At 44.5% G+C, this 26,697-nt stretch overlaps 1 protein-coding gene across 1 annotated transcript in view; it reads left to right on the forward strand.

Annotated features, from left to right (window-relative positions):
- Positions 1-26,074, forward strand: part of LRIG3 (leucine rich repeats and immunoglobulin like domains 3) — a 46,057-nt gene extending 19,983 nt beyond the window's left edge. The window contains exons 4-19 of the mRNA XM_040990133.1: positions 7,334-7,465; positions 7,989-8,132; positions 9,893-10,036; positions 10,685-10,828; positions 11,231-11,374; positions 12,200-12,280; positions 12,672-12,743; positions 15,611-15,682; positions 16,193-16,356; positions 18,306-18,626; positions 19,595-19,876; positions 20,796-21,248; positions 22,034-22,192; positions 23,631-23,774; positions 23,877-24,152; positions 25,413-26,074. Of these exons, the coding sequence (XP_040846067.1) occupies positions 7,334-7,465; positions 7,989-8,132; positions 9,893-10,036; positions 10,685-10,828; positions 11,231-11,374; positions 12,200-12,280; positions 12,672-12,743; positions 15,611-15,682; positions 16,193-16,356; positions 18,306-18,626; positions 19,595-19,876; positions 20,796-21,248; positions 22,034-22,192; positions 23,631-23,774; positions 23,877-24,152; positions 25,413-25,657 (2,977 nt within the window). The 3' untranslated portion in view covers positions 25,658-26,074. The remainder of the gene's footprint in view (positions 1-7,333; positions 7,466-7,988; positions 8,133-9,892; positions 10,037-10,684; positions 10,829-11,230; positions 11,375-12,199; positions 12,281-12,671; positions 12,744-15,610; positions 15,683-16,192; positions 16,357-18,305; positions 18,627-19,594; positions 19,877-20,795; positions 21,249-22,033; positions 22,193-23,630; positions 23,775-23,876; positions 24,153-25,412) is intronic.
- The last annotated feature ends 623 nt before the right edge of the window (positions 26,075-26,697 follow it).

The raw sequence follows: 26,697 nt of genomic DNA on the forward strand, positions 1-26,697 counted from the left end.
TGACCCATATTTCTTGTTTCATTTTTAACATGTGTTAGACCCAGAGCATGAATAGGGCCCTAATTATTGTAGGACTTCTATTAACATTCTGTGTGGTGGCCATCTTTATCCTGTTTGTAATCCAAAAGATAATTATGTTTTATGTTGAGCTGGCTTTTAGCTGAAAGAACTGACTCTGTGCTGCCCACAGCACGGCTTGTTGCTGGCTGGCATCATTAATTCCTAATCGTGAATCTGTCTCTGCACAGGTTTCCTCAGTTGGCTTTCTCCTTTGAAGCTCACAGAACCAGTGGGCTAGTCTCAACATGTGTTCTTTTAATGAAACTTCTTAATTATCTGGAAAAGAGGCAGTTTATTTTTATCTGCATGGGAGAGGCTCTTTGCTTGCCAAATCACTCTGTTAAAAGAAGCCTGATATTATGGGGTGTTAGTTATTTCATCCAAAGCCTTTTTTTTTTTAAGACAACTTTATTTTGGGGGAGGGGAAGAATAAGGATTGGGAATTATTGTTGGAAATAGAAGTGACCTTTAATGTGTTTTCTTTAACAACTTGTAATTCCTTTAAAAATGGTGCCAAGATGTTTCATTGCAAGTTATATATAGAAAATCAGTATTTCCTTAGGGTTGAACCAACTGTACCAATCAATGCATTTAATGTACTTGCCTGCTGGTTATTTGTATGGGATGATCACAAGTACAGCAATTTGTGAGTTACAATATCTGGACTGGATTAAAGGATGTGGTTAGAGTGATGTATTCTTAGAAGCAGGGGCATTGGAAATATATTAAAGAATGGTTTCAAATTAAACTTCATTGCACACATCCTCTCAATAAGGACAACGCCGTGTGCACATTCTCCAAGTAGCCCAAATACGGCATGTCCTTACACATCACCACTGCAAAGCCTTAAGCTGCCTGTTATCTTGTGCAATAGGTAGGAGACGGTGGAAACTGTGGACAGACTGTTCTTATTCATCAAGAAGCTGCAGTTGATTGGTTCGGGAATTCCAGTATGAACAAACCTGATATTCAGGTTCCTCCCTAACAAAGGGTATGCCACTCAGTGATTCTCCTTGCAGACTTTGGAAATAAACTAACACCCTTTATATCCACGGGAGAGTGCATGGGTGTTCTTTGAAGGCTTTTAGGAGATTACAGTGAGTCAGAAAGTGGAACCACATATCCATGTCACTCACCTCATCGGATAGGTTACTGTTATTCATTTAGTTCAGGTTTATGTTGAGAGTGAGTTTTGGAATGAAAAAACACATTTCTTTGTATCTACCATCTGTTTTCCTAGTGACGAAAGACACAACGAACTGCCGGTACTGAATGATTCTGACCTGGGGCATGTCATATCTGAGCTGGAAGGGACCCTTCCTGCCTTAGCAGACCTCTCCGTGGTAATGGACAGGGCGGAAGGGAGCTCCAGTAGAGTGGGTCTGCATAGCTAAACGAGTCTGAGTATTAGGACAGAGGAGATGTACATTCTGTGCTTGGGAAGCCAGAGGAGTGTTGCTTTACCTGCCCAGTGAGCTTCCCAACACCTACCCAGCACCCGCCAGCTGTCCTCATGCAAGGCTGCTCCTGCACCTGTCTCACTGCCTGTCCACTACAGTGTTGATTCTCACGGCTGCCAATGTGAATTTTTGCACACGTGTCATTGCCACTCCTGGTCTTCCGCCGGCTTAGTCTTGAGATACAGACCAAATACGTAGCACAGGTCCAGGTCCCCGCTGAACTCTAAGCATCTCCCAGCCAGCTCGCTCCTGAGCTTTCTGTTTCTCCACTCTCCACCCATCAACTCTTCATGCCAGCTGTCAGAATGTTCTTTCCTTTCCTCAGAGGCAAGAAGTCTTGATTTGCTCCCACTTGTCTGAGTGTTGCTGTGGGTCTTGGCACACGTTTGCAATGTCAGCTGTCTTTCTCCCCTGCCCACCCAACTCTTCGTCCTCCGGCTCTTCTCATAGTCTTCACAGCCGGGGAGATTTTGCCCACCCCCAGATCTCTCTTTCCACTGTTAGGTGGCCATGCTTTCTGATTCCACTGCCCTCTATCCCTTCATTATTTTAGCATTTATCACACTGTTGATCTTTATCCTGGACTTTAAGCCTGGTGAGGTCAAGGGCCATAGTGACTCCCAATCCCTCAGAGCGCATATCATTGGATAAAGTTGGCTGAAAGGTGAAAATGGCCACAAAATGAAACCATTATGGTTAGACCTGAGAAGCCACAGCCAAAATACCTGGGGCCCCTGTTTTTCCTGGTTACTGACCAAGCAAGCCCCCAAGTCTGTTTGTCCGCAAGGGACTAATTATACTTTACCTCTTTGAGCAGGGAACTCCTTGTACTACCAACATATATAGAACACCAAAATATTCCTTGCCTGTAGTAGGGATTTGCATGGGAGCCTGAAACAGCTTCCAATACTTGGAGTATCATATCAGTGATCCAGGAACATGAGAGAGAGGGTATTTGCACATTAATTTAAACTGGGTCGGTGGGAGTGTTCGCAGTGTTCTGATTCTATTCAAGTGTTGCCCATTTTCTGCCAAAAATATCAACTCTTTATTATGTTGATTAATTTGGGCATTTCTTCATATTTTGAGAAAAAGCTGGAGTGAAATAGAATCTTTGTCTTGTAGAAGTGGCTGTTTGTGACACACTTCATGGAGTGATTGTTTTTGCATGTCCGATGGTGATGTTTTGACCTAGATTTTTTGAATGTGGTTGGGGCTTTTCGTTTTGTTTTTAAATGATAGAAAGCCAGGTTTTCTTGTTTGTTTGTTTTGTTTTGTTTTGTTTTGAATGGACAAATACCAGGTGGTTGTTTGCCAGCTGGTCTGAGAGTTAATAAGAAGCTGGTATTTGGATTTAATTTAGTTCCATTAGGGCAGTTTTAAATTTTTGTGATACAGGGACTGTTATCCTGGAAGCTGTAAGAGATTTTTGTGTGAAGGAACAGAGCTGACAAAGACGGCCCTGTGCGAGCTCCATCCATAACTGAGCACTTTCACACTGCAATTTAGGAGGTGTGCAGTTCAGGAAATTGCTGGCTTTGGCCAGGGCATACTTTTACTGCAAGGAAAATTTTATTCGTCACTCAAGTAATTGGCAGTTTTAATACCTTGTTCATAATTACCTTATAAACAAACGAATATATAAACCAGCGATTGTACGGTCTGTTATCTAACTCATAGCCTTATTTGACCAACGTGATAGACACCTGCGGCTCTCCTTCTCCCCCAAAACAATTTTGTTCCATTTATTGTGAAAGCCAGAGATGAGAGTTTTCTTTTTGCTGTTGTTAAATAAGAGTGTAGCTGTGCTAAGCCCAGACAGACTGGGGACCCAGGAGGCTGGGCAAAACCAGATGCGAAGTTTAAAGGAAGAGTGGCTAGGGACCTGGGAGAGCCACGAGGCAGGGGGCCTGGGATGCTGGAGGGTTACTCCAGTGTTGATGGGACGACATCCGGGTAATGCAAACAGTTGGATTATGTACTTAAGAGAGAAGTTTGGTCCCCCAGTGTGTGGTTTTGTTGAACCCACACACCCTGACCCTAAGGCCCTGTGGCTTGTCTCTTGGACTGGCTCCATCTCCGGGGCTCGAAATTGACTAATTGTCTCACTCACTCTACCCTGTACCTCACAACTAGATGAAGGAGTTCATACGCTGGCGAATCCAGATGTGGAAAGTGGCCACAATCAGAGTTCGTGGCTAACTTGACTCTAAACAAAATCTCAAAAACCTCACGGGGACTCTCAAGAGCTGGACAGCTGTGACTGGTACCCAGGACCACTAATCTGTATTTATATATGTATTTTTTTTTCTTTAACTTTATCACCACAGAGTTCAGCTCTTAAGAAAATCATTGTAGGATTTTATTTGGATTTTAAAACAAGAACACTTCTAGCCCATTCTTAAAACTAATGTTCAGAGGATTTGCATATTTTTAAGAAGGTTTGCGTATTGTTGTTTGCCTACAAACTACACAGTCCTATTTCCTGCCCCTGTTCTTTTTATGGAAAAAGCAGCACCTGATATTTGCATGTATTCACGTGGTGGGCTTTTAACCAAGGTGGAGGCTTCCCACGCACACACTCCTAGACAGCCCCTCTTGAATAGCATGTAGCAGGCAGAGCTGGGCAGGGGTTGTGGTCTGGGGCTTTCTTGGTGTTGGCACGACAGCACATGAGCCCGGTGCCTACCCACATCAGTTTGAAACCCTAGGTTCAGCATCTACGAAAGCATACTTCCTTCTCAGAAGAACTGCTGAACATCTCTCAGGTTCTGTAATTTATGAAGCAAGCCTTCCGGGATTGCTTTGGAACCAGCCTGAACTTCCCTTGTGGCATATCTCAGGGCCGCCTGGACTTGTTAGATGGAAACCATAGTTTTAACACTGTATACCAGGACCAGTGTTATGGGGCAGTACACTAAGCCGCTGTTTGGGACATTGGCATCCCATAGCTAGTTTGAGTCTTGGCTGCTCCACTACCAGTCCAGCTCCTGCTGATGAACCTAGAAAAATAGCAGAAAATGCTTCAAGTACTTGGTCCCCTGCCTCACACAGGGGAAACCGAGGTGGAATTCTAGCTCTCAGCCTCAGTTGTTGCTCCCAACTTGGGGAGAGAAGCTGCATTCCTTCTTACTCTCCCTCGCTTCCCTTTTCCCCCTCTCCTTCTCTATAACTGTGTTTTGCAAATAAATGCATCAATATATATATTTTTTTAAGATTTATTTTTATAATTATTATTTTTTATTGGAAAGGCGGATATACAGAGAGGAGAGACAGAGAGGAAGAACTTTTATCTGATGATTCACTCCCCAAGTGAGCGCAACGGCTGATGCTATGCCAATCCGAAGCCAGGAGCCTCTTCCGGGTCTCCCACGCGGGTGCAGGGTCCTAAAGCTTTGGGCCGTCCTCGACTGCTTTCCCAGGCCACAGGCAGGGAGCTGGAAGGGAAGTGGGGATGCTGGGATTAGAACCGGCGCCCATATGGGATCCCGGGCGTGCAAGGCGAGGACCTTAACCACTTGCGCCACCGCGCTGGGCCCCAATATATATTTTTTTAATGTAAAGACAATTCTATTTGTACTACAGAAATTCTCTTGTGGTTAAATGGTATAATATGTGGAACGGGCTTAGTGTAGGACTGGGCACCTGATATATGTTCGCTGTGATTAGAGTCCATGCATTTTTCCAGCTTCTATAAAGCTTGCAGGATGGCCGGCACCACTGGTAGTGTAAGCAACATGTCAGAAGACAGTACAATTTTGGGGGAATACCTAAGGGGCCCATCTAACATGGGAACCCTCTAAAATGCTCAGGAGCTTTGAGTTATAAAAATACAAAAGAATTTAATAACTCAAAGCACCATAGACAATTAGTGATTGGTAAGGGGTATACCAGAGACAATATATTTTCTAAATTTTCTTGCTAAATGAATGTCAGCTGCGGGCTATCAAAGCACAGCTGCTAACTGGTAGAAGACACAAAGCCATGTTGAGTCTTTTTCATTTTACCTTGGCTTGTAAGAGGACACGTTTGTGTGACCTGTAGGTAGACTGCTGTCTGAACCTTTACCATCTTGACTTTTTTTTTTAAAGATTTCTTTATTTATTTTTATTACAAAGATATACAGAGAGGAGGAGAGACAGGGGAAGATCTTCCATCCGATGGTTCACTCCCCAAGTGACTGCAATGGCCAGTGCTGTGCCGATCCGAAGCCAGGAGCCAGGAACCTCTTCCGAGTCTTTTACATGGGTGCAGGGTCCCAAGGCTTTGGGCCGTCCTCAACTGCTTTCCCAGGCCACAAGCAGGGAGCTGGATGGGAAGTAGAGCTGCCAGGATTAGAACCGGGGCCCATATGGGATCCTGGCATGTTCAAGGCGAGGACTTCAGCTGCTAGTCCAGGACTGCAGGCCCCATCTTGACATTCTATCTTCCTCTGCTAAATAGTGGGTCTAAAAAGACAAAGCCATCCCACCCAGTATGATAATGATGAAGGTGGCTTACATATCCGTTTCATTTTTGTTTTCTGACATAATTGTCATTTAATGACAAATTTCCCCCAAGGGAACTCTTGTGTGGTGATCATTTCACTAGCTTTGACTCAGCTCCTCTGGCCCGTGGTGGCAGTGTTCCACAGGGGATGTGTGGTGCCCCATTCAATTCCTGCCAAACCAATATGGCTGTTGAGTGCTTGAAATATGGCTTCTCTGACTAAGGACCTAATTTTAACATTTAATTAATGTAAAAAGCCACCTGTGGTAAGTGGCTGCCCTATCAACCATCATGGCCTGAGGCTTGGGACTTTAATTACACCCAAGGCTTCTCTAGACTGCTGTGCCCTTGGGGAATACTTTTCTAATAGGGAAAGTCCTGGAGCATCTTAGTGTTTTGTAAGGGAAAGGGGTTTCTCTACTGTGTTTGTTTACTGATGAGAGCTTAGATTTCGATGCCTTCTGCAAGGGAAGGTCCTTTTCAAGAGGCCAATCAGAGGTAGACTAAAAATCAAGAACAAGGAAAGTAGCTCTTCGAGACACCCTTGGTCTTGGATATTTCACATTCCCATTTTACTAAATGAGGAGGAAGAACTGTTCAAAAAGCAGATCTCAGGAGGCAGTAGCGATTGGCTCAAGTAGATTCCTGTCCACCCTCGTGGGAGCCCCGTGATTCTAGCTTCCACCCTTCCTGCAGCCAGCTCTGGCCATTGCTGCACAGCATTTAACAGCTACTGGTAACTTACAGGAAACACATTACAGATATTTTTAAAAGCATTATGTTTGAAAAAATTGCAGAGAGGGAGATACAGAATTCTTCTGTCCACTGGAGCACTTCTCAGCTGGCTGCAGCTGCCAGTGGCAGGACCAGGGTAAAGCCCAGATGTAGGAGCTTTATGCAGTTCACCACGTGTGCCAGGGGTCCAAACCGCTACTGCACATTATAGACACTTGGGGAGCTTTTAAAAGTCCCAGTGCCCAGGCCACACCCCGGTCCAATTATGTTAAAACATCTCAGAGTGAGATTCAGGTTCAGTGGTTTTTCCAGGCTGTTAATAAAGTACTGGATTGGGATTGGAGCAGCTGGGACACAAACCAAAGCCCAGACAGATTGCCAGTGTCACAGGCGGGGGCTTTACGTGCTTCACCACAAAGCCTGCCCCACTTTGCATAAACTGATAGGATTTCTGAATTAATTAGAAGAGATGGTAGCATTGTTGTTTAACTTTTGAAGGTACTGTTTAGATCAATGGCAAATTAGATATAGACAATAAAAAGTTGTTCTCCCTTTTAGATTGTTATGTTTTGGGTTATGTTTTAAATCAGGGCTGGAAACAGAATTTCTGAAGTATTACCTGAACATCTGAAGCAATTTCAGTCTCTGGAAACTTTGGACTTGAGTAGCAACAATATTTCAGAGCTTAAAACTGCGTTTCCACCTCTACAACTCAAATATCTGTAAGTGAAATTTGCCTTGTCAAAATTTTTAACTGTAATATTCTTGTAATGAAAGGGAAATACACTTTTAAGATAAACTGTTTCAATATTACTTCTGCTCAAAACATGTACTCTTAATGACATGAAATCTGCTTAATCCCAAATAACCATAGGCTTTGTGTTATCACTATCATTTGTGGATGACAAAAAGTTAGGTATTCTTTGTAAGAAAAACAATCTGTGACAAGTGCCTCATTAAAAAATTCAAAGTCCAATGATTGCAGTGTTTTGTTAATGCATGAGTTTCATAAAAGCTGGTAGACATCCGTAACACATTTTTGTAACCTTCCAATATTCCTATCCTTCTTTACCAATCGATATTTGCATGATTCTTAATCAACATTTGTGCCCAGAAACTGAAGGAATAGTTATTTGATGTCTCCCTTGGTGGTTAAACTTTCTGGAGACTGTAGCACTGAAGTTGCATGTGCTGTAACTTTCTAGAGAAATCAGAAAGAGATGCTCACTTTGAGACTTTCAACAGGTTTCTTAATAGCAATCGTGTCACCTCCATGGAGCCTGGGTGTTTTGACAACCTGGGCAGTTCTCTGCTGGTGCTGAAGCTCAACAGGAACCGGATTTCAGTGATCCCTCCCAAGATGTTCAAACTGCCCCAGCTGCAACACCTGTAAGTGACATGCCTGCTGAGATGCTCCAGAGGAGTCACCTGCTTCAGGCCTTTGAGGCCTTCCTTCTGAAAGGCAATCAGTGTGGCTAGTGGTGCTCCAAGGCAAGCATGTGGCTGCTTTTCCTTGGAGAGCTGGAGCTGTGAGAGCCTCTGATTTGACACCAGCAGGGGAGGAGGAGGAGGACGAGTGGAGAGGATGGATGGATGGATAGAGAGAGAGCGGTGGAGGAGGAGGCCCTTTTGGGATGGGAAGTACATCAAAAGTAGCAACCTTAGACATGTTAATTTTTTATGGCCTTCAGGCACAGGGAGCCTGTTCTGTTCCCATACCCACTATCTTTATGGCTCATCCCATTCTCACACCCTTATCTTCCTCCTGTTCCTGGGACTGGAGAATTGTATCCTTTTCCCCCTGCACCTGGGTTCACAAAGTTGGAAAGCAGCAAAGAACAGATTTATCCCTAAAGTGGAATCCTCCCAAAGTCCAGGTTCCTCCTGGCCTAGCAAAGTAGCAGTTTCTTCAACACAAGGGAATCTCACACTGCCCAACAATAACATTTTATCCACATTCTAACAGATGAATGGATGGATAGATGGATGGGGAGGAGGAGGAATGGAGAGGATGGATGGATGGACAGAGAAAGAGGGGAGGAGGAGGAGTGGAGAGGATGGATGGATGGATGGATGGATGGATGGATGGATAGAGAGAGGCCGGAAGACGAGGAGTGGAGAGGATGGATGGATGTATAGAGACGGGGGGGGGAAGAGGATTGGAGAGGATGGGTAGATGGATAGAGACAGAGGGGAGGAGTGGGGGTGTGGAGGATGGATGGATGACATGCCTGCTGAGATGCTCCAAAGCAGTCACCTGCTTCAGGTCTTTGAGACCTTTCTTCTGAAAGGCATGCAGCGTGGCTAGTGGTGTTGCAAGGCAAGCATGTGGCTGCTTTTCCTTGGAAAGCTGGAGCTGTGAGGCCCTCTGAGTTGACACCAGCAACTTGGGCTGTGGCTGCCTTACGAGCCACATCATGCCACTGTGGCACTGGAGAAAGCCTGGGGCTCTGACCGATGCCCACCGCTCAGGGAGGCCATGATGGCTTAAGTGGCTGTGGAGAACTGTCTTGTTAATAGTGGGGGATTGATCTGTTAACTGGCTCCCACTGTGGGGGGTTTTCAACCTCTACTGCACATTATAGACACTTGGGGAGCTTTTAAAAGTCCCAGTGCCCAGGCCACACCCCAGTTCAATTATGTTAAAACATCCCAGAGTGAGATTCAGGGTTCAGTAGTTTTAAAGCCTCCCCAGGTACTTCCAGTGTGTAGCTGTGTTGGGGAACTACTGTCTGAAAAGAGAGAACTTTAATCCTAAAAGGAGCTGTGAACGATAGCGGCCAACTTTGTAAACACATTGAACAAGATAAACTTGACACTTCTGCTCTTAAAGAGTCCTCATATTTTACTATAGGATTCTGTGTTCTTAATCTTGATCACCTAATTACAAATACTAATTTGTTTTCTTATTAAGTAGACAACAGTTTGCAATGAAAGTACAGCCTAATATTCGTATTTTATTGTTCTAGAAATACGTAACACATTTCAATAAGCAGACGTACATCTCAAGGAGAGTATTTGAAGACATTTGAAACATTCTATGTAATTCAACCCTAGCCGGCTGAAATACAATGTTGTAATAACATTTTATTGCTACCTTCGAAACATGTCATTTATACATAACTATTTAATTCTAATATCCACTGCAGTGAACTGAACCGAAACAAGATTAAAAATGTAGATGGACTCACATTCCAAGGGCTTGGTGCTCTGAAGTCACTGAAAATGCAAAGGAATGGCGTGACAAAGCTTATGGATGGAGCATTTTGGGGCCTGAGCAACATGGAAATCCTGTAAGTGCAGCTTAGCAAAATATCTCAAGTTACGTGATTGAAAACCACCCAGTGAATATTCTGCGGCTCATATTGGAAATCTGTCGTTAAAATCTCAGAAGGTTACCATCTTTCCAGAATTTGGCATCTGTTTTATTTCAGGCTATGTGACTGCAACTTTATAAACACATAAACCATAAGAACCTATAGGGAGCAGGTGTTTGTCCTGGTGGGTAAGATGCTGGGGTCCCACATCGAAGTACCTGGGTTCAATCCTTGGCTCTGGCTTCCTGCTAATGTGGACCCTGGCTGGCAGTCACGGTGGTGCAGGTCGTTGGTTTCCTGCCTTCTACGTGAGAGGCCTGAATTGAAATCCCAGCTTCTGCACTAGCCATCGTAGGCATTTGGGCAATGAACCGATGCGTGGGAGCTCTTTCTGTCTCTGCTTCTCTCTCTCTCTCTCTCTCTCTCTCTCTCTCTCTGCCTTTCAACTTTTTAAAAAATTAAATCTAATAAAAAAGAATTTATCCCATTTATTGCTGATATCTTCATATAACCAAAACTGAATATCCAGTAATAGTATGGAATAGATTGTAACTACACGTCCCCTTTGAAGAGATCACGGAATAAACTTTGCTCCTGTCTTTGGTTCCTATTGTCACAATGCAGTCAGCTGGACCACAACAACCTCACCGAGATCACCAAAGGCTGGCTTTACGGCTTGCTGATGCTGCAGGAGCTGCATCTCAGCCAGAATGCCATCACCAGGATCAGCCCAGATGCCTGGGAGTTCTGTCAGAAGCTCAGTGAGCTGTGAGTATGCCTTTTCTTCTCAGCTTGGAGAGCAGGGGTCGTGCCAGCACATGAGCTTCTTACCACTCAGCTGTGAAATGTTCCTAACAGAGTTCCCAAGGTGACAGCTCTTTTCACACACACCCTAGTCACAGATTTGTTGTGATAAGTCAAAGCCAGCCCTGCTGTTGTGGCTCTGTGCCTCACTGACAGCAACCAGGATGGTTATTTTTAAATGAAGAGCAGGTATTGTTTCTTTTTAATTACCGAGGTTAGAAATAGTGTTTACCTGAGTACCTGTTAAGACAGGATTTTTCAAAGAGGGATTATTGCAGGTACATTTAGTCAGTCTGTCTTTTGCAAAACAAATCATTGCGTCACATTGAAAAATGAAAGCTGCCTTTTTTTTTTTTTTCTTTGTAGAGACCTGACTTTCAATCACTTATCAAGATTAGATGATTCAAGCTTCCTGGGCCTGAGCTTACTGAATACTCTGCACATTGGAAACAACAGACTCAGCTACATTGCGGATTGTGCCTTCCGGGGGCTTTCCAGTCTAAAGACGCTGTAAGTTACACATGGGCTCTTGCTATCCAAACCCAACTGATCACTGAATGTACCAGTTTTATCCAAACCAACTTCCTGTGTTGTCAAGGAAATGTGGACACCTTCAGTAGCGGTCAGGTTAACTAACAAGGTGGATGCATCTCACCCTTACGTGACCAGGTTGTTTGGTGATGTCACCAGAAAGTTGGAAGCCGCTAAAGAGCAAAGCTGGTTTCACTCCATTAGGGTTTTTTGTTTTGGGTTTTTTCTGGTTTGTGTGTGTAAAATACGAACTAAACATGAGTCAAGGCAATAAAGAAATAGAAGGACAGCCACAGAAGATGTCTGTCACTCTCATCAGATGCCTAAGGAAATGAAGTGGGTGCTGCGTTCCTTGACCTTGGAGAACTCTCTGTTGTTCATTTAACATTGTATGGTTGGCTCTTGACTTGGCTCTATTCACGGCTTGATGCATTACATAACTGAGAGACATCTGTGTATATTGGCAAAATCCTGCTTTGTGTGGTTGGAACTGGGGTTTTAAAAGTTAATGTAGTTTTTTTTTTGAAGCATTCGGGTCTTCCATAATTTAGTTGTCCTGGTAAAGGAATTAACAAGGGCAGAGTCCATCGTTGTGATTTGGATGGACACACACACACACACACACACACACACACACAAAGGGAATGTTCCTGGGGAGGAGGACCAGGGCGTCAGACCTACACTGAGTGAAGAGTTATGTTCCATTGTGGAAGAGTTGGGGCACGATGAGGCGGCCAGCAATTTGCTGACAAGATGGGGAGTTGGGATCTGTGAGCCAAGCTCTAAAGCTAATCTCAACATTAGGGACCTGAAGAACAATGAGATTTCCTGGACGATTGAAGACATGAACGGTGCCTTCTCCGGACTTGACAAGCTGAGGCGCCTGTGAGTATGAGTGGTCTCACAACCTGGCTCATTCTTTGCCAGTAAGATTCTGTCTTAGTTGAAGTCAGTTGCAGAAACAGGTGCTTGAGCTGGGTGTTACTGAACCCTTACCATTTCCTTACTTGAGTGCTGTTAAATGTGTGTTAAGTTGCTTTCTTCTCTTGGCATAAGGGCTTTACTATCCAGATGGGACTTTTAAATTGTTCTGAATGCTTAGGACTTTGGGGATTGTCATTGGATACATTTTACTAACCATGTTTAATTGAGGAAAATAAAATGATTGCCCAATCATTTAAAACACAATTCTTTTTAACCTAAGTTCTGTCCACAAAATAATCTTTTTTTTTTTTTTTTGATTAACTATTCCAATGGGATAATTATTTTTTTCCAGAATTCTCCAGGGAAACCGGATTCGATCTATTACCAAAAAAGCTTTTACTGGTTTGGATGCACTGGAACATCTGTAAGTAGCTGGAATTTTTTTACCTGGGGGTAATCTGAAACAGTGATCTGTCCATGTGACAAAACACTAGAATTGGCATTTACCCAGTGCCATACTACTTACCCATCTATTTACCTACCCATTTAACCCACCCCTGTGAGGTCCTCCAAAAGGCTTTGGAAAACGTGTATTCAGAAAAAAGAGTGCAGATTTCAAATATTTTTTGGTACCTAAATAAGCTTATCTTTTCATTTTAAAAATGTTTATGTTTTTAAATTTATTTTGATTTTACTGGAAAGACAGACAGACCGAGAAAGATCTACTGGTTCACTTTCTAAATATCTGCAATAGCCAGGATTGGTCCAGATTGAAGCCAGGAAACAGGAACCTGTATTTTATTTTATTTATTCATTTTTTAAAGATTTTATTTATTTGTTTGAATAGATTAGACGCACACACACAGAAAGTCACAGTGGCTATGGATAGACCCTGGCTTCCCATGTGGGCAGCCGGGGCCCAAGTGTTTGGACCAACTTCTGCTGCTTTTCCCAGCCATTAGTAGCACAGTAGATTGGAAGTGGAGTGGCTGGAATGTGGACTGGTGCTCATATGGGATGCCGGCACTGCAGGTAGCAGGTTTACACCACGAGGCAGGATTCTGAAACCTATTTTTCCAATTCCAATTTCCAACAGACTTTTTAAAGTTCCCTCATACTTTTGTATCTAACTGGACAGAAGTATACAGGTACACATTTTCTTTACTATCCAAAAATGTTTCTAAATATTATTACTGAGTTCATTTTTAGTTGTTTTCATTTTTAGTTGTTTTACTCATGGCAATATTTTTAATTTCTAATAGAAGTTGCCACATCGTAGGCATTTGGCACATGTCAGGCTATTCTATTTCTAATACTATTTCTCTGTATTGTCTCTTTTCTGAAAGGTTCTGGCTCAAGGATTTTCAGACAATAGCAGAAAGCTAGCTAACTTTGACAGCAGTGAAAACTTTCATGAGCACTGTGTTTTGTCTAACTGAACCAATCAACTGCTTATAAAGTTTGGAATGTGTTTTATGCTTACAGAATATAAGTATGTAGTAATTGATAATGTATGATATGAATGCTCAGTTAGGAAATGCTTATGACCCAAAAAGTTTTTTTAATCTTTTAATTTAGACAAAAGAAGTGATCATTTAAAATGGACATGTGACTTAGCAGTTAAGATGCCACTTGGCAGGGCCAGTGTTGTGGCATAGCAGAAAGTCGTTGCCTGCCATGCTGGCATCCCACATGAGTGCTGATCCTTAGCCCAACTTCCCATTCATTATCCTGCTAATGGCCTAGGAAGGCAGCAGAGGACACCCCAAGTGTGTGGGGCTCTGCAGATGGGAAATGCAGATGAAAGTCCTGGCGTTGGCTTGACCCTGCCCAAATCATTGCAGGCGTCTGGGGAAAGAACTAGTAGAAGATGGATCTATCTCTTTAACTTTCCAATAATAAATACATCTAAAAAAAAATCCCTTGGCTTAGATTGACCACGTATCAAAATGCCTAGATTCAGGTCCAGGCTTTAGTGCCCAATCTGACTTCTTATTGGTGTGCGCTCAGGGGAGGCACTGGAGTTCACACTGTGCATGTGGGGGACCCAGGTTGAGTTTCAGGCTCCGGATATATGTCTGCTTTAGCCCCAACTGCCAGTAGAAAGAACCTCTTCTTGTTTTTCTGTGTCTGTCGTGTATTAAAAAAATATACACATCGGATGCTTGCATTGGTTTGTGCAGTGAAGATTTCTGTTCTGTATAAACCACTTTGTTGTCATCTTCTGGCTGTTGGCCTAAGAGGAACTTGAACTGGCTACCATCCTAACTGTGCAGTAGTTTAGTTTGCAATAAAACCATTTGGTAAGACTGAGTTGGGGAAGGGAGGGTCAGTCTTGCTGTACTGACGGAGAGATTATTTTCAAAGGAAAACTAGCCAAAAGGGTTTGTCATCTGTCCCATTCCATTTCTGGGAAAGTGGAATTAGTGGATCAGTGAAGTATCAGCCGCTGCTTCAGTTTTCTTTTGCCTTCCTTGAATTTCCCAGCCTCCTTCTCTCCCCAAATCTGGCACCTTCTTACTTTGTCTTCCTTTGCCACTCATCTTGTTCAAAACCCCTTTGCTATGCTCGGACCCTGGTAAAGAGAAACAGAGCAGTAAGCACCGGGGAGAATACTGAAATTCAAGTTGCTGGTAAATACGAGTTAAAAATAAAATCAACCCTGAATATCCTCTCATTTTATGAATGTCCTGGCTGAAGTATGTTTGTTTTAACAAGTACATCTTGTCTGAGCATCTTAACTGCCTTTCTATTAGTGAGCTGTGTGTGGCAAGCTTAGGCTAGTGGTTGGAAAAGCATAGTTTTGGTCCTCTAAAATAATTGGCTCAGCTCTTATCTTCCCTCTTCATGCTGAGCTTGTCTTCTTTTTGGTTACTTTAAGAGTCCATATGACAATATAGATACAACAACGCACAGAGGGTATGTTGTAGCCTGTACGCGATGTTTTCCTGGAAGCATAGTCCTAATGGATTTTATTTGCATCTTAAAAGTTATTAATTTGAAGATGGGGAACAGTAAAAAAAAATACAGCAGAACAGCTTGGGCTCATGTCACACAACTGACATGTAAGACACCTAACACTTTGAGGGAGGATCTGTCCCTAACACAGATAGCCTCATTCCCCAGCCCAGGCTCTGCCACGGGCTCTTGGGGGCAGCCTGATTTGTGCCTCTCAACATGGAGCTTGTGCCCGTGTGGTGACGGAGATGGTAAGCATGGACCCAGCCTTAGCCTGGGTCACCCTGCCCAAACATGGTCTACTCTGATCGATTTGACTTGGTTCTTTCACAGAGACCTGAGTGACAATGCAATCATGTCTTTACAAGGCAATGCCTTTTCACAAATGAAGAAACTTCAGCAATTGTAAGTTTTTTGCTTTTCCTAAATAAAACACACAGCCGGGGGTGCGGGGGAAGAGGGGAACACTGCCCTGTGTTATGTCATCCTGGTTTCTGTGTCTGGCATGTTCTTGACACGGGTTAATCTGCATACCAGAAAAACAAAAGAAATTGGTGATCTGTTTCCTCTGTTAAAACAGAGATTTTCTTTGTTCTTCTGTTCTGAATTTCAAACTCAAATCTGTAGGACCAACTATAGTATAGTGCCTAAAGTTAGTGACAACTTTCTGGTAGTAAAGAATATCTGAACAGCTCAGCAGTTCCATTCCAGTATGACAGTAAGATCAACAGTAAAAGCAAAAGCCATGCCAGTTACATTTCTTGAATTTTTACTTGGACTATGGAATATTTATGATGTGGGATGTGTGTCTTTGGCTCTCAGATTCATTGCTTTGTTAATATTTACTTAAGTTTAGTTTACTTGTAGAAATCTGTGTTTCATACACAATAAATTGAATGTGATTCCTCTCCTCAGGCATCTAAATACATCCAGCCTTTTGTGTGATTGCCAACTCAAGTGGCTTCCTCAGTGGGTGGCTGAGAACCACTTTCAGAGCTTTGTCAATGCCAGCTGTGCCCATCCTCAGCTGCTGAAAGGAAGAAGTATTTTTGCTGTGAGCCCCGACGGCTTTGTGTGTGGTGAGTGTTGGCATTGCCCTGGCCTGGGAGGTGTTCTTCTTGTTCTCCGCTATGTTCAAATACAGCTTTGAACAGACTCGGGTTGGCTCCAGAAAGTGTGTGTTTGTGCTGAGGTGGACGAAAATGGAGCTATGCTTTGCTGATTATTTTAATTTCACAGATGGGAAAGCGTTTTCTGAAATTCCTTCATCTTTGTTTTGGCATCAGGGCGGATGGGAGGAAAGCAAGCGAAATTGGATCTTGGGAGAATGGCCAGGCAGACCTTCGAGTTCATTTACATCCGCTAAGTCTTTGTGTCTGTGGCTATGAAGTGGGGCTGCTGTTATCGCTTCTTTCCAACTCTGGGTTGTTGGAGGCGGGTGAGAAAGAGAAAATTACCAGCTAATTTATGGGCTGTTAAAATCACTATCTGTGGGCAAAGCAAGTAGTAGGAAGTGTGAATTTCGTAGGGATTTTTTTTTTTTTAGGTCCACTGTCTTAATATCCAGAGGTTTCAGCGTAGGAGATTTAACTTACTAGTTAATAGCAGATCTGGATTAAAAAAATATCTTTTGAAAAAAAAATCCCTGGCACTGTTTCCTGTGTGCTGCATTACACTGTTGTTTATTATTAGCTGCTGCAGAGTTGTTTTAGAACGTAAACATGTTAGGACAAAACCCGAAATGAAAATATGCTTTAAGCAGTCTGAAAATGTTACACAACCTTATTTTCTGTTGGCATTTTTAAATTTACTTAAAATTGCTTTGCCTACAATGGATCTATCTATCTATCTATATATATATATATATTTTTTAAGAGTATTGACGGTGCCAGCAGTTTTTGGAAATAAAACCTCTGCTGTAGCTTTTGGATTTGAATGAGCTTTTGGCATTGCTACTGGAAGGGCTTGAGTCCTCCATTCCCAGGGTCCTTACTTCCCAGTGCTCAAGGCCCGTGCTGTCAGCTCCCCATTACTTGGAGGCATGAACCAAGATCCCCCTTGTTCTCGTCTCTGCCCCGTTGTGAAATCTGAACATCGATTGTATCAGATAAGAATTTCAGGCTAATCGTGCAGAGGAAGCCACCATGCTTACAACCTGCAGGCACAGCATGGAAAAGGGGCAGTAATGGAGTTATCGGAGCATGCTCCTTAGCCCAGTTACAGCCGCAAACTTTTTTTTTTTTGCCCCCAGAGCATCCACACAACGCATTTGGGTAAATCTGAGATGTTGCCATTCACATTTAGATAGACATTATCTCCAAAGAAACTGAAGTTTAAAAAGGTAACTTTTCTGCAGGCATGACAGAAGTAAAAATAACTGTGTAGAATGAAAGAGTCGCTTAGCTCTAATTATAATGTAGCCTTGACAGTGTAGCGCGGCATCGTGATTGACTGGCTGTTCCAGACGCCAAGCACAGCTGACATCTCAGGGTTAGTGCGTAGATGCTTTTTCGTTGGCAATGAGATTTCTTTGCTCCCTTCTTGACTCTACCTAAATTGCTCCTTTTTTTTTTTTTTTAAATACCGACTCTGTTTTTGGCAAATGAGATGCTAATCACTGTTTTAGCTATCTTGGTGATCACACTGGATGGCAGCTTTCTTTATTCTCCTGCTCCTTATTCGCGGCGAACATGGGGAAACTTGTAGTTCCTGACTGCAGCCTTCCGAGATGACCTACGAGCCTGGCTTGGGAATCACAGGGGCTCTGCAATAATCCATGAGTTTTCTGAGAGTTCCAAAGGCTTAGTCTTCTGTCCAGTAGTGGTGATGGATTAGTAGGTCTCCGTCTCTGTTCAATGAAGGAATCATGGATGCTGGTCTCCCAGGATTGTGAGCACCCTGAAACGGCTGCTCTGTCGGTCAAGTATGCACACAGGGTGAACGTGGGGCTGCTGCTTGCCGTGCATGTCCCGGCATTCCGACTCGAGCCTCACAAGCCTTCACAATTGCTTTATTTCCTCCCGCACAGATGACTTTCCCAAGCCACAGATCACGGTGCAGCCAGAAACACAGTCGGCAATAAAAGGCTCCAATTTGAGTTTCATCTGCTCGGCTGCCAGCAGCAGCGACTCCCCAATGACCTTTGCTTGGAAAAAAGACAATGAACTTCTCCATGATGCCGAGATGGAGAATTACGCCCACCTGCGGGCCCAGGGCGGCGAGGTGATGGAGTACACCACCATCCTGCGGCTGCGCAGCGTGGAGTTTGCCAGCGAAGGGAAGTACCAGTGCGTCATCTCCAACCACTTCGGCTCATCGTACTCCGTCAAAGCCAAACTCACCGTCAATAGTATGTGATCTGAGCCTTGCTTTGGCATTGTGAGCTCAGCGCCAGGTTTCTTTCATCGCATTCATAACTGTTCTTTCTTTCTTCTCGTGGTTCCGCACCCACTCTTCCTTTCCCTGCCTCTCGGTCCACAAAGTCAGCAGTTGTCATGGTAAAGGTTGCTGTATTCGACATGGTGAGCTGGGTAGAGATGAACCCCACGTGGTTCCTTTTCTCCTTGAGAGCTCGTGATGCACTCTTCCGACAGAGGAGCTCACAGAGTAGCTAGTGCCTATAGCATGAAGGTATTATGTTCTTTGAATAATTCATTGTGTGTAAAGCACTTAGCAGATTGCCCCGGGATGTAGATTGTGCTCAGCAAATTCAAGAAATAGCCACTGCTGCTAATCCTAAAAGGGTGTTACAATGGCCTTGTGTGGCAGACATACAATTTGCTGCTTAATCACTCAGTGCTTTGTGTCTACTGTGGTGGAGGCCTAGGGATTGGACTGTGTGATGCATCCATTCAGATGATGGCTGCTGAGACCTCGTACACGGAACAGCTTTTGAGTATGAGTTTCAGGATGGAGCTCGTAGAACGCTATAGACTGCTAAGGTCGCTGGAGGGGATTCTAAAAAGGGGGAGAGGGTTGTCGTGAGAGGTCGAAGTTCAAAGAGATGAGTTGATTTGGCCACTGTCTCACAGTTAATTATAGAGGAAACTGGAAAGTGGTGAGCCAAGAGCAGGAAGACCTTTAGTCCAGGGATCTGGCAACCCGTGCGTCCTCTAGACTCTGTGCAAATGGAACCTTGAGCAAGCGTTTATAATATCTCCATTTCAGCGCTCCTCCCCACGTCTTGAAATTGGCAGCAACCCCTGCCTTAATGGTGTCAGGGACGCAAAGAGTGAGAGTTTAGTAAGAAGCGTGGGGAAACCTTGGGGAACACGCAGCACTCACTCAGTCCCATGATGTTTTCCTTCCTGGTTTCAGTGCTTCCCTCATTCACCAAGACTCCCATGGACCTCACCATCCGTGCCGGAGCCATGGCCCGGCTGGAGTGTGCCGCTGAGGGGCATCCGGCCCCGCAGATCGCCTGGCAGAAGGATGGGGGCACAGACTTCCCGGCAGCGAGGGAGAGGCGCATGCATGTGATGCCCGAGGATGACGTGTTCTTCATTGTGGACGTGAAGATTGAGGACATTGGGGTGTACAGCTGCACAGCCCAGAACAGTGCAGGAAGCATCTCTGCAAATGCAACGCTGACCGTCCTAGGTAGGCGCCTGTGCCAGGAGTAAGGAGGGCAAGAAAAATCCTTTAGGGGACTGCCCTTTCCCCTTGACCTTCAGGCAGCTTGGAAGTTGGAGAGCGCCTCGCAGCTTCGAGTCCCTGGCCAGTGGCATGAATCTGCCCCCTGTGTTTCCAGGAAACGACTGGAGTAACTTTGATGCTGCCCCTTGTTGTAGAAGACACCTCCTCCAATGTGCACACCATCCCATACACCTTACAGTATAAAGCAAATGTTCAGAAACAAATAAGAAATCTACTCATTTTATGTAGATAAAAACAAAATAAGATGTGTCCAAGCTAGGAAGCATCCATTCTGTTTACCATATCCTGCTCTGGCAATTGGGATTCTTTTGTTTTTAACTCTTGTACCTAGCCAAATGATTTCTAAAATCATGAACACATTGATCACTCAGATAAAGTGATAAATAAGATGCCAGAGAGTACAAATAGACCATTTCCAGACCTCTACTCTCTAACTCTTAAACACTAGGAAATTTTGCTTAAAAAAAATCAAGATATTCTGACTCCCCACAACCCCAGTCCATCAACTTGTTCTTAAGGCCTACAGTTGTTTTGTAAATATTTACAAAAAAAAAAAAATGGTTTCAAAATTATTTTTTCCTACCACCATCAGTTTCCTAACCTTGGAAAGAGGAAGGGAGATTGAGGTAAAAACAATAGTAACTGCTATCCTTAAATTTGTGTTACAGGCAAACGACAACAGAGCAAGGAGATCCTAAATGTTCTAAAATGTTGTCTGTGCTGAGAGTCTAATGGCATGTCCAGGCAGTTGCGGGCAAGTCAGATTTCACATGAGCATATTCGAGTGCAGGATCTTAGCAATGTGAAAGATGCAGAAACGGAATTTCACTTAGGAGATTTGAAACTATCTTTGTGCTTTCAGAAACCCCATCGTTTCTGCGGCCCCTGTTAGACCGAACAGTCAGCAAGGGCGAGACAGCTGTCCTGCAGTGCATCGCTGGGGGCAGCCCTCCTCCGAAGCTGAACTGGACCAAGGATGACAGCCCCTTGGTGGTGACCGAAAGGCACTTTTTCGCAGCCGGCAATCAACTGCTGATTATTGTGGACTCGGACGTCAGCGACGCTGGAAAGTACACGTGCGAAATGTCTAACACCCTCGGCACAGAGAGAGGCCACGTGCGCCTCAGTGTGATCCCCACGCCCACCTGCGACTCCCCACAGATGACCGCTCCGTCACTGGACGATGACGGGTGGGCCACCGTGGGCGTTGTGATCATAGCCGTGGTGTGCTGCGTGGTGGGCACGTCGCTTGTGTGGGTGATCATCATTTACCACACGAGGCGGAGGAACGAAGACTGCAGCATCACCAACACAGGTGGGTAAAACAGGTGCTTGTCGTTGCGTCTCTGGGTGGAGCACCCCATGTGTATGGGGTCCCACCATCTTGTTCTGGAATGTGGGTCTCATAACTGGAGCCCCATCAGGGAGGTGACTCGTGGGTTTCAAGCTGCAGAGAGCATGGCTAGCTCTTGTCTAAAGCAAAGCTTATGTTTCCAAAGGGGCACCTTTTTGTTGGAGCTCATCAGCATTTCCTATTGGCTGTGAGGTAGAATCTGGATCAGAGCACAAAGCAGGCTGCCCTTCCTCTCGTGGGTGTCAGAGTCCTGGACGCTCAGCAGCCAGGTTTGCTGTGTGAGGCCATCACTTGTGTTGTTGGTTTACGGTATCCCAGTCCAGGGAAGGATTTTAGTGGAGATAGGGTGGGGACTTGATGGCCAATTTGCTTTCTTTCTGATTGGAAGCTCCCTGCATCTGAGCACCCTCGGTGAAGCCACCAACGTGGCAAAAGTCTAACCTAATTCTAGAGCTTGGATGCTATTCCATGAAAATTCTTATGCCTTTGTCTTTGGAAACTTGTGTTGTTTTTGAACTTTGGGAGATGCGTCCAGCTGCTGATTTGGGTAGAAAAATCATCTCCAACTTCCCAGATTACCAACTTCCCAGGCTCCCCATTTGCCTTCCCTGGATACTCTAGGAAAATCTAGCTTTGTTGGAGTCATATCCCACCCCTTGCTGGCCGAATGGAGACCATTCCTCCAGGAAGCCTGTGGAATGCTTCTGAGAGCTCTTAGCCAATAGCCTGCTGTTTTGTGGTTACAGATGAGACCAACTTGCCTGCAGATATCCCCAGCTACCTGTCATCCCAAGGAACGCTGGCTGACAGACAGGATGGGTACATCTCATCCGAGAGTGGCAGTCACCACCAGTTCATCACGAATTCGGGCGGGGCATTTTTCTTGCCACAGCATGACAGTAATGGTAAGTGTGTGAGGTGAACATGGGCTGCGGTTGTTTCCAAGTCCTATGGTGGAGAGCTCAGATCTGAAATTCTTCCTCACAGGAAATGGGTACACTGCTAGGCAGAACTTGGGCCAGGATCACTAGCAAGGCTGAGACTGTAGGACTGTACCTTTCTCATCACGAGCAGGGGAAAAAAGTCTTTGTTTCCTACCATGAAACGAGACAAGTCAAATTTAATTATTCTGTGCAATGTTGTATTCCCTTTATGTCACAAGTGTCCCTGCACCTTAAGTGATCCCCATACTTAACCAACATGAAAAGAGGAACGATTTAAAATCAGCTATTAGAGAAGCCTCAGCTGATGAGTGTCTTCAGAGCCGATGGCTTTGGGAAGAATGACATAGGCAGCATGAGACAGGAGCACAGGCTTGGCTCCAAGCCCACTGCCCTCGTCCCGCTGGGCAGTCACTGCTCTTCTATCCAATGAACATGGAAAACTACACAGTGCTTGGTACGTGTGAGGGACCCTCCGTGGAAGCTGTTGATGTCGTTGCAAACATTTCACCCTCTATCTTCACCAGTGTTTATTTCTTGAGTGTTTACTCTGTGCCCGACTTCATAGTTGGGAAGGAGGTTGTTTTTCCGTTTCACACTTTAGTCAGTGGGGAGAAATACAAATTTTTGTCAACTTACTGAGTGCCTGGCCAGTCAGTGATGGAGCAGTCCAGTTAGAAGAGCAGTGCTGAGCCCCACAGCATGTATTCGGATATTCAAGCCCATGCATACACAGTGGGGCCAACCGAAAAGACATCAGTGCAGGCCTAGTGAGATGCAAGTGGAGCATGCCATAGTGGGAAGCCAGGTGGTTCCTGGGGAAGGTCTACTGCGAGGACACAGCTGAGTCACATCCTGCAGGCCTGCTTCCCTCTGACAGCTGGAAGCAGATACCAGGCCCATCACAACCTCTCTGTCCTCAGTGGTGCTACTTAGCTCAGATCACTGTGTCCACTCCTAATTGCCCTATTGTTTCTGTGTGGCTTAGTGTATACACCTGTGAGTTTTTTTAGAGGTCACTGGTCAAATGCCCAGTACTGGTCCTGGTCCTCTGTGACCTTCTGTGAGAGAGTACAGTGTGGCAGAACATGGTTCCAGCCCGTGGCTGTTTGTCCCGCTGGAGCCATACCCTGGTTCCATTTCCCTTGGAAGCCAAATGGGGTGAAGGAACAAGGGTGACGCCTAGCACACTGGTTCCTCAAGTCCTTTTCAGGGAGATGTCACAAATAGATTCATTTATCAATGCACAGGCCAACATAAACTTTAAAAATATTGTCAATTCCTGCAACTTTTCCTCTACCTGAACTTCGATCTAGACATCAAGCGCACCCCTTAGAATGCCAACAAAGGACACTTGGGTTAAAGAGGTGCAGGTGCACTGACTGAGGTTTCTGTTGTCCAGGGAACTGCCACATAGACAACAGCAGCGAGGCCGAGGTGGAAGCTGCCACGGACCCGCTCCTCTGTCCCTTCCTGGGCTCCCCGGGACCTGTGTACCTGAAGGGGAGTGGTTACAGCACAGATCCACTGGAAGCTTATCATGCAGGTAGGGGATTTTGTTGGCTGGGTATCTTATTCCATTGCCTGTGGAGATTCTTCTAGAAGCACTCACTGAGTGTCCTCCTGATGTCATTCCCCAATTCAACAGGTTGCAGTCCTGACCCAAGAGCAGCTTTACTTGATCCCTATGAGTCCAGTTATGTCAAGAAACAGGAGTGCCCCCCTTGCTCTCACCCTGCGGAAGAATCCTGTGAACGGAGCTCCAGTAGGCTAGGATGGCCTTCTCATGTGAGGAAGCTCCTGCATTCCAGCTGTGCACCCAATGAAGGCCCTGGAACAAAAAGCAGGTGTCTAGACAAGTCCTCTGTTGAGTTCAGCACCAGCCCGGAGCTAATGTCCGTTACTCCAAGCAGTTGTTTCATGGGTAAGTTTCTTAAATCGCGAGGTGCCTTGTTGCCCCTACACCAAGTAACTACACCAACGCCCTGTGAGAGCCACACTGGTGACAGTGGTATCTCTTTTTGCTTCTTTTCCAAACTAGTTAATAGAAAAGTCCAAGGTGGGGATTTTTCTTGATTATGAATTTAATCTGCAGCCAAGGCTGCCTTAGGAGCTTTCTGGGTAACGCTGTGTGTGGCATCGTCTAGAAAACCAGGGCTTGGGGAGCGACTCAGGAGCTCAGCTCGTCAGCCATGTGGAAAAAGTGGTTTTGGGCTCCAGCAGCCTTTGGGGTGGAGCCGTGTGCTTGGCATGACTGTGGTTTGCTGTGTCTGCTGGCTTCTAGCTGAACCCGCAGGAGCAGGGTGGAGAACGGTGCCCTACCTAGCAACAGCCGCCAGTCAGACAAGCACAGCTACCTTTGCCAACAGGAGGCTACCAGGGCCGGACAACCCATAGTGGTGGTGGTGGTGGTGGTGGTGGTGGTAGACGCTGGTCCTTGAGATTCCATGGTGGGTGTCTGGGTCGGGTGGAAGACCTTGGCTCAGCTTTTTACTGATGGAGCAATATGGAAAAAAAAAAGAGCCACAACTTCCCCTGTTTTTGTTTTGTTTTGTTTTGTTCAAAGTAAACAAGATGGAAGTTTAAAACATTTTGCCCAGCATTTAAGAAATCCCACCCCCACCCCTCGGTACAGTGATTTCTGTCTCTGTTTGAGAAAATGAAAACCGCATTTTATTGACCGAGATGGAGACAGAAATCGAGTCAGAGGTTGTCACCATTGAGTAGGGAAAGATTCTTTTAACAGAGGCTATTCCGTATTTGGGCAGTTTTCTTGTCTGTGACACTGCAGATGCACTTCCTGAATTAGTTACAGGACCTGGAGCACTGTAACTAATTTTTGAGCCACTTCCTTGTGCATTGATAAATGCCACTCTAGGACAGGACACCCGGTAAAGAGTAAAGAATGGAGACATCTGCTTCGAGCCTGTAAATAAGCGAGAAGGGACACATACACACACCCTGCTCACAGTACCATCCGCAGCCTCTCCACGTGGCTCTGTGGGCCTCGTGTGTGTGTTCTGTCCATGCTCAGACATGCGCACACCTTGCACAGTGCACTGGCAAGGATGACCACTTTGCGTTCAAGGGTGGGATGGCTGGAGAGTTGAAATGTGTTGTGTCTACCTGTATCTGATAGAAAAGGACCCATGCACTCAAGGGATTTTTTTTTTCTTTCTTTCAGGTACATTTGGAAAACCTCTGAGGAGATCACACCTGGAAGCCTTTTCCAGTTTTGGACAGACACCAGACGGTCATTCCAGAGCCTGCCACTTGAAACCTTCGTCTTCCCCAGGCTTGGACTCTGAGTCAGAGGAAGAAGAGAGGGAAAGGACAGGTGTTCAGGAAGAAAATCCCTCATGTTCCTACAAACAGACCTTAGGAAACTATAGGACTCCAACTTTTCAGTCTTATGCTTTGGACACATAGACTGAATGGGACCAAAGGAAATTTTAACATACTACCTCATGTGGACTTTTATTTAAAAAAAGACAGAGAATCCTATGTTTTTAAATGGAGCTATGAATTTTAAAAGGATAAAGTGCTTTATTTATACAGATGAACCAAAATGACAAAAAGTTATAAAAATTTTATACTGGGAGTAACTTTCATATAAAAATATCCCCTTTAAAACTATTTTATAATGTTGTTTTATGCAAAAAGTATCTTATGTAAATTAATGGTATAAATCCCTGACTGTTTTATGTATTTTTATAATGCCAGATTTCTTTTTATTGAAACTGAGTACTAAAGTGTTTTAAAATAATACCCGTCTTGTACCTTTTTTCAATAGAGATCACTTCGTTTTATTTTGCACATTACATTTAATAAAAGGTGTCATTTTGATGCTGAGCTCCATTTATATGATAACAATCTTTATTGTTTTCAACATGGTTTGGACTTAATTAGCTCAGATGATCATGTCTCAAATTGATGAAAAATTGTACTTAGTTCATTAAAGTGGGAACAAAAGTGACCATGTTGTGTGCCTTTCAGAGTTGTTCTGATACGGGTCCAAACCACGTAGGTATATGTGAAGGCGCATTGTAAGTGAGAAAGTGCCACAAAGATTTGAGGTACATGAATTTGTTCCTAATCCTGCTAACAAAAAAATGCTGTGGTTCTGTATTCTGGTGTGATGCAGCTTAAAAACCCCTTGCTTAAAGCACTGCTCAGCGCATGCCTTCTTAATCACAGTCATGCCTCACGTGGTCTAATGCCTTCTGCTTGCCCAAATAGTGCCACATTTTGCCATCCCATTTATTATTTGTCTCACATGTCTAGAGCTCACGTGGTGAAGCCAGAGGTAAATTTTCATCCACTGTTTCAAATTTGAAATGGAATGCTGCTAGAATATTTTCTATTCTTACTGATTTTTTTTTTCCTGGATGAGCAGTTTGTGGGAAAATGATCTATTTGTAGTATTCTGAGGCATGTTTGAAGAGTTAACAAAATTCTTTTCTACTTTG

Source organism: Ochotona curzoniae, unplaced genomic scaffold (assembly GCF_017591425.1).
Source record: "Ochotona curzoniae isolate NIBS_2020 unplaced genomic scaffold, NIBS_Ocur_1.0 contig_1014, whole genome shotgun sequence".
Lineage (NCBI taxonomy): Eukaryota > Metazoa > Chordata > Mammalia > Lagomorpha > Ochotonidae > Ochotona > Ochotona curzoniae.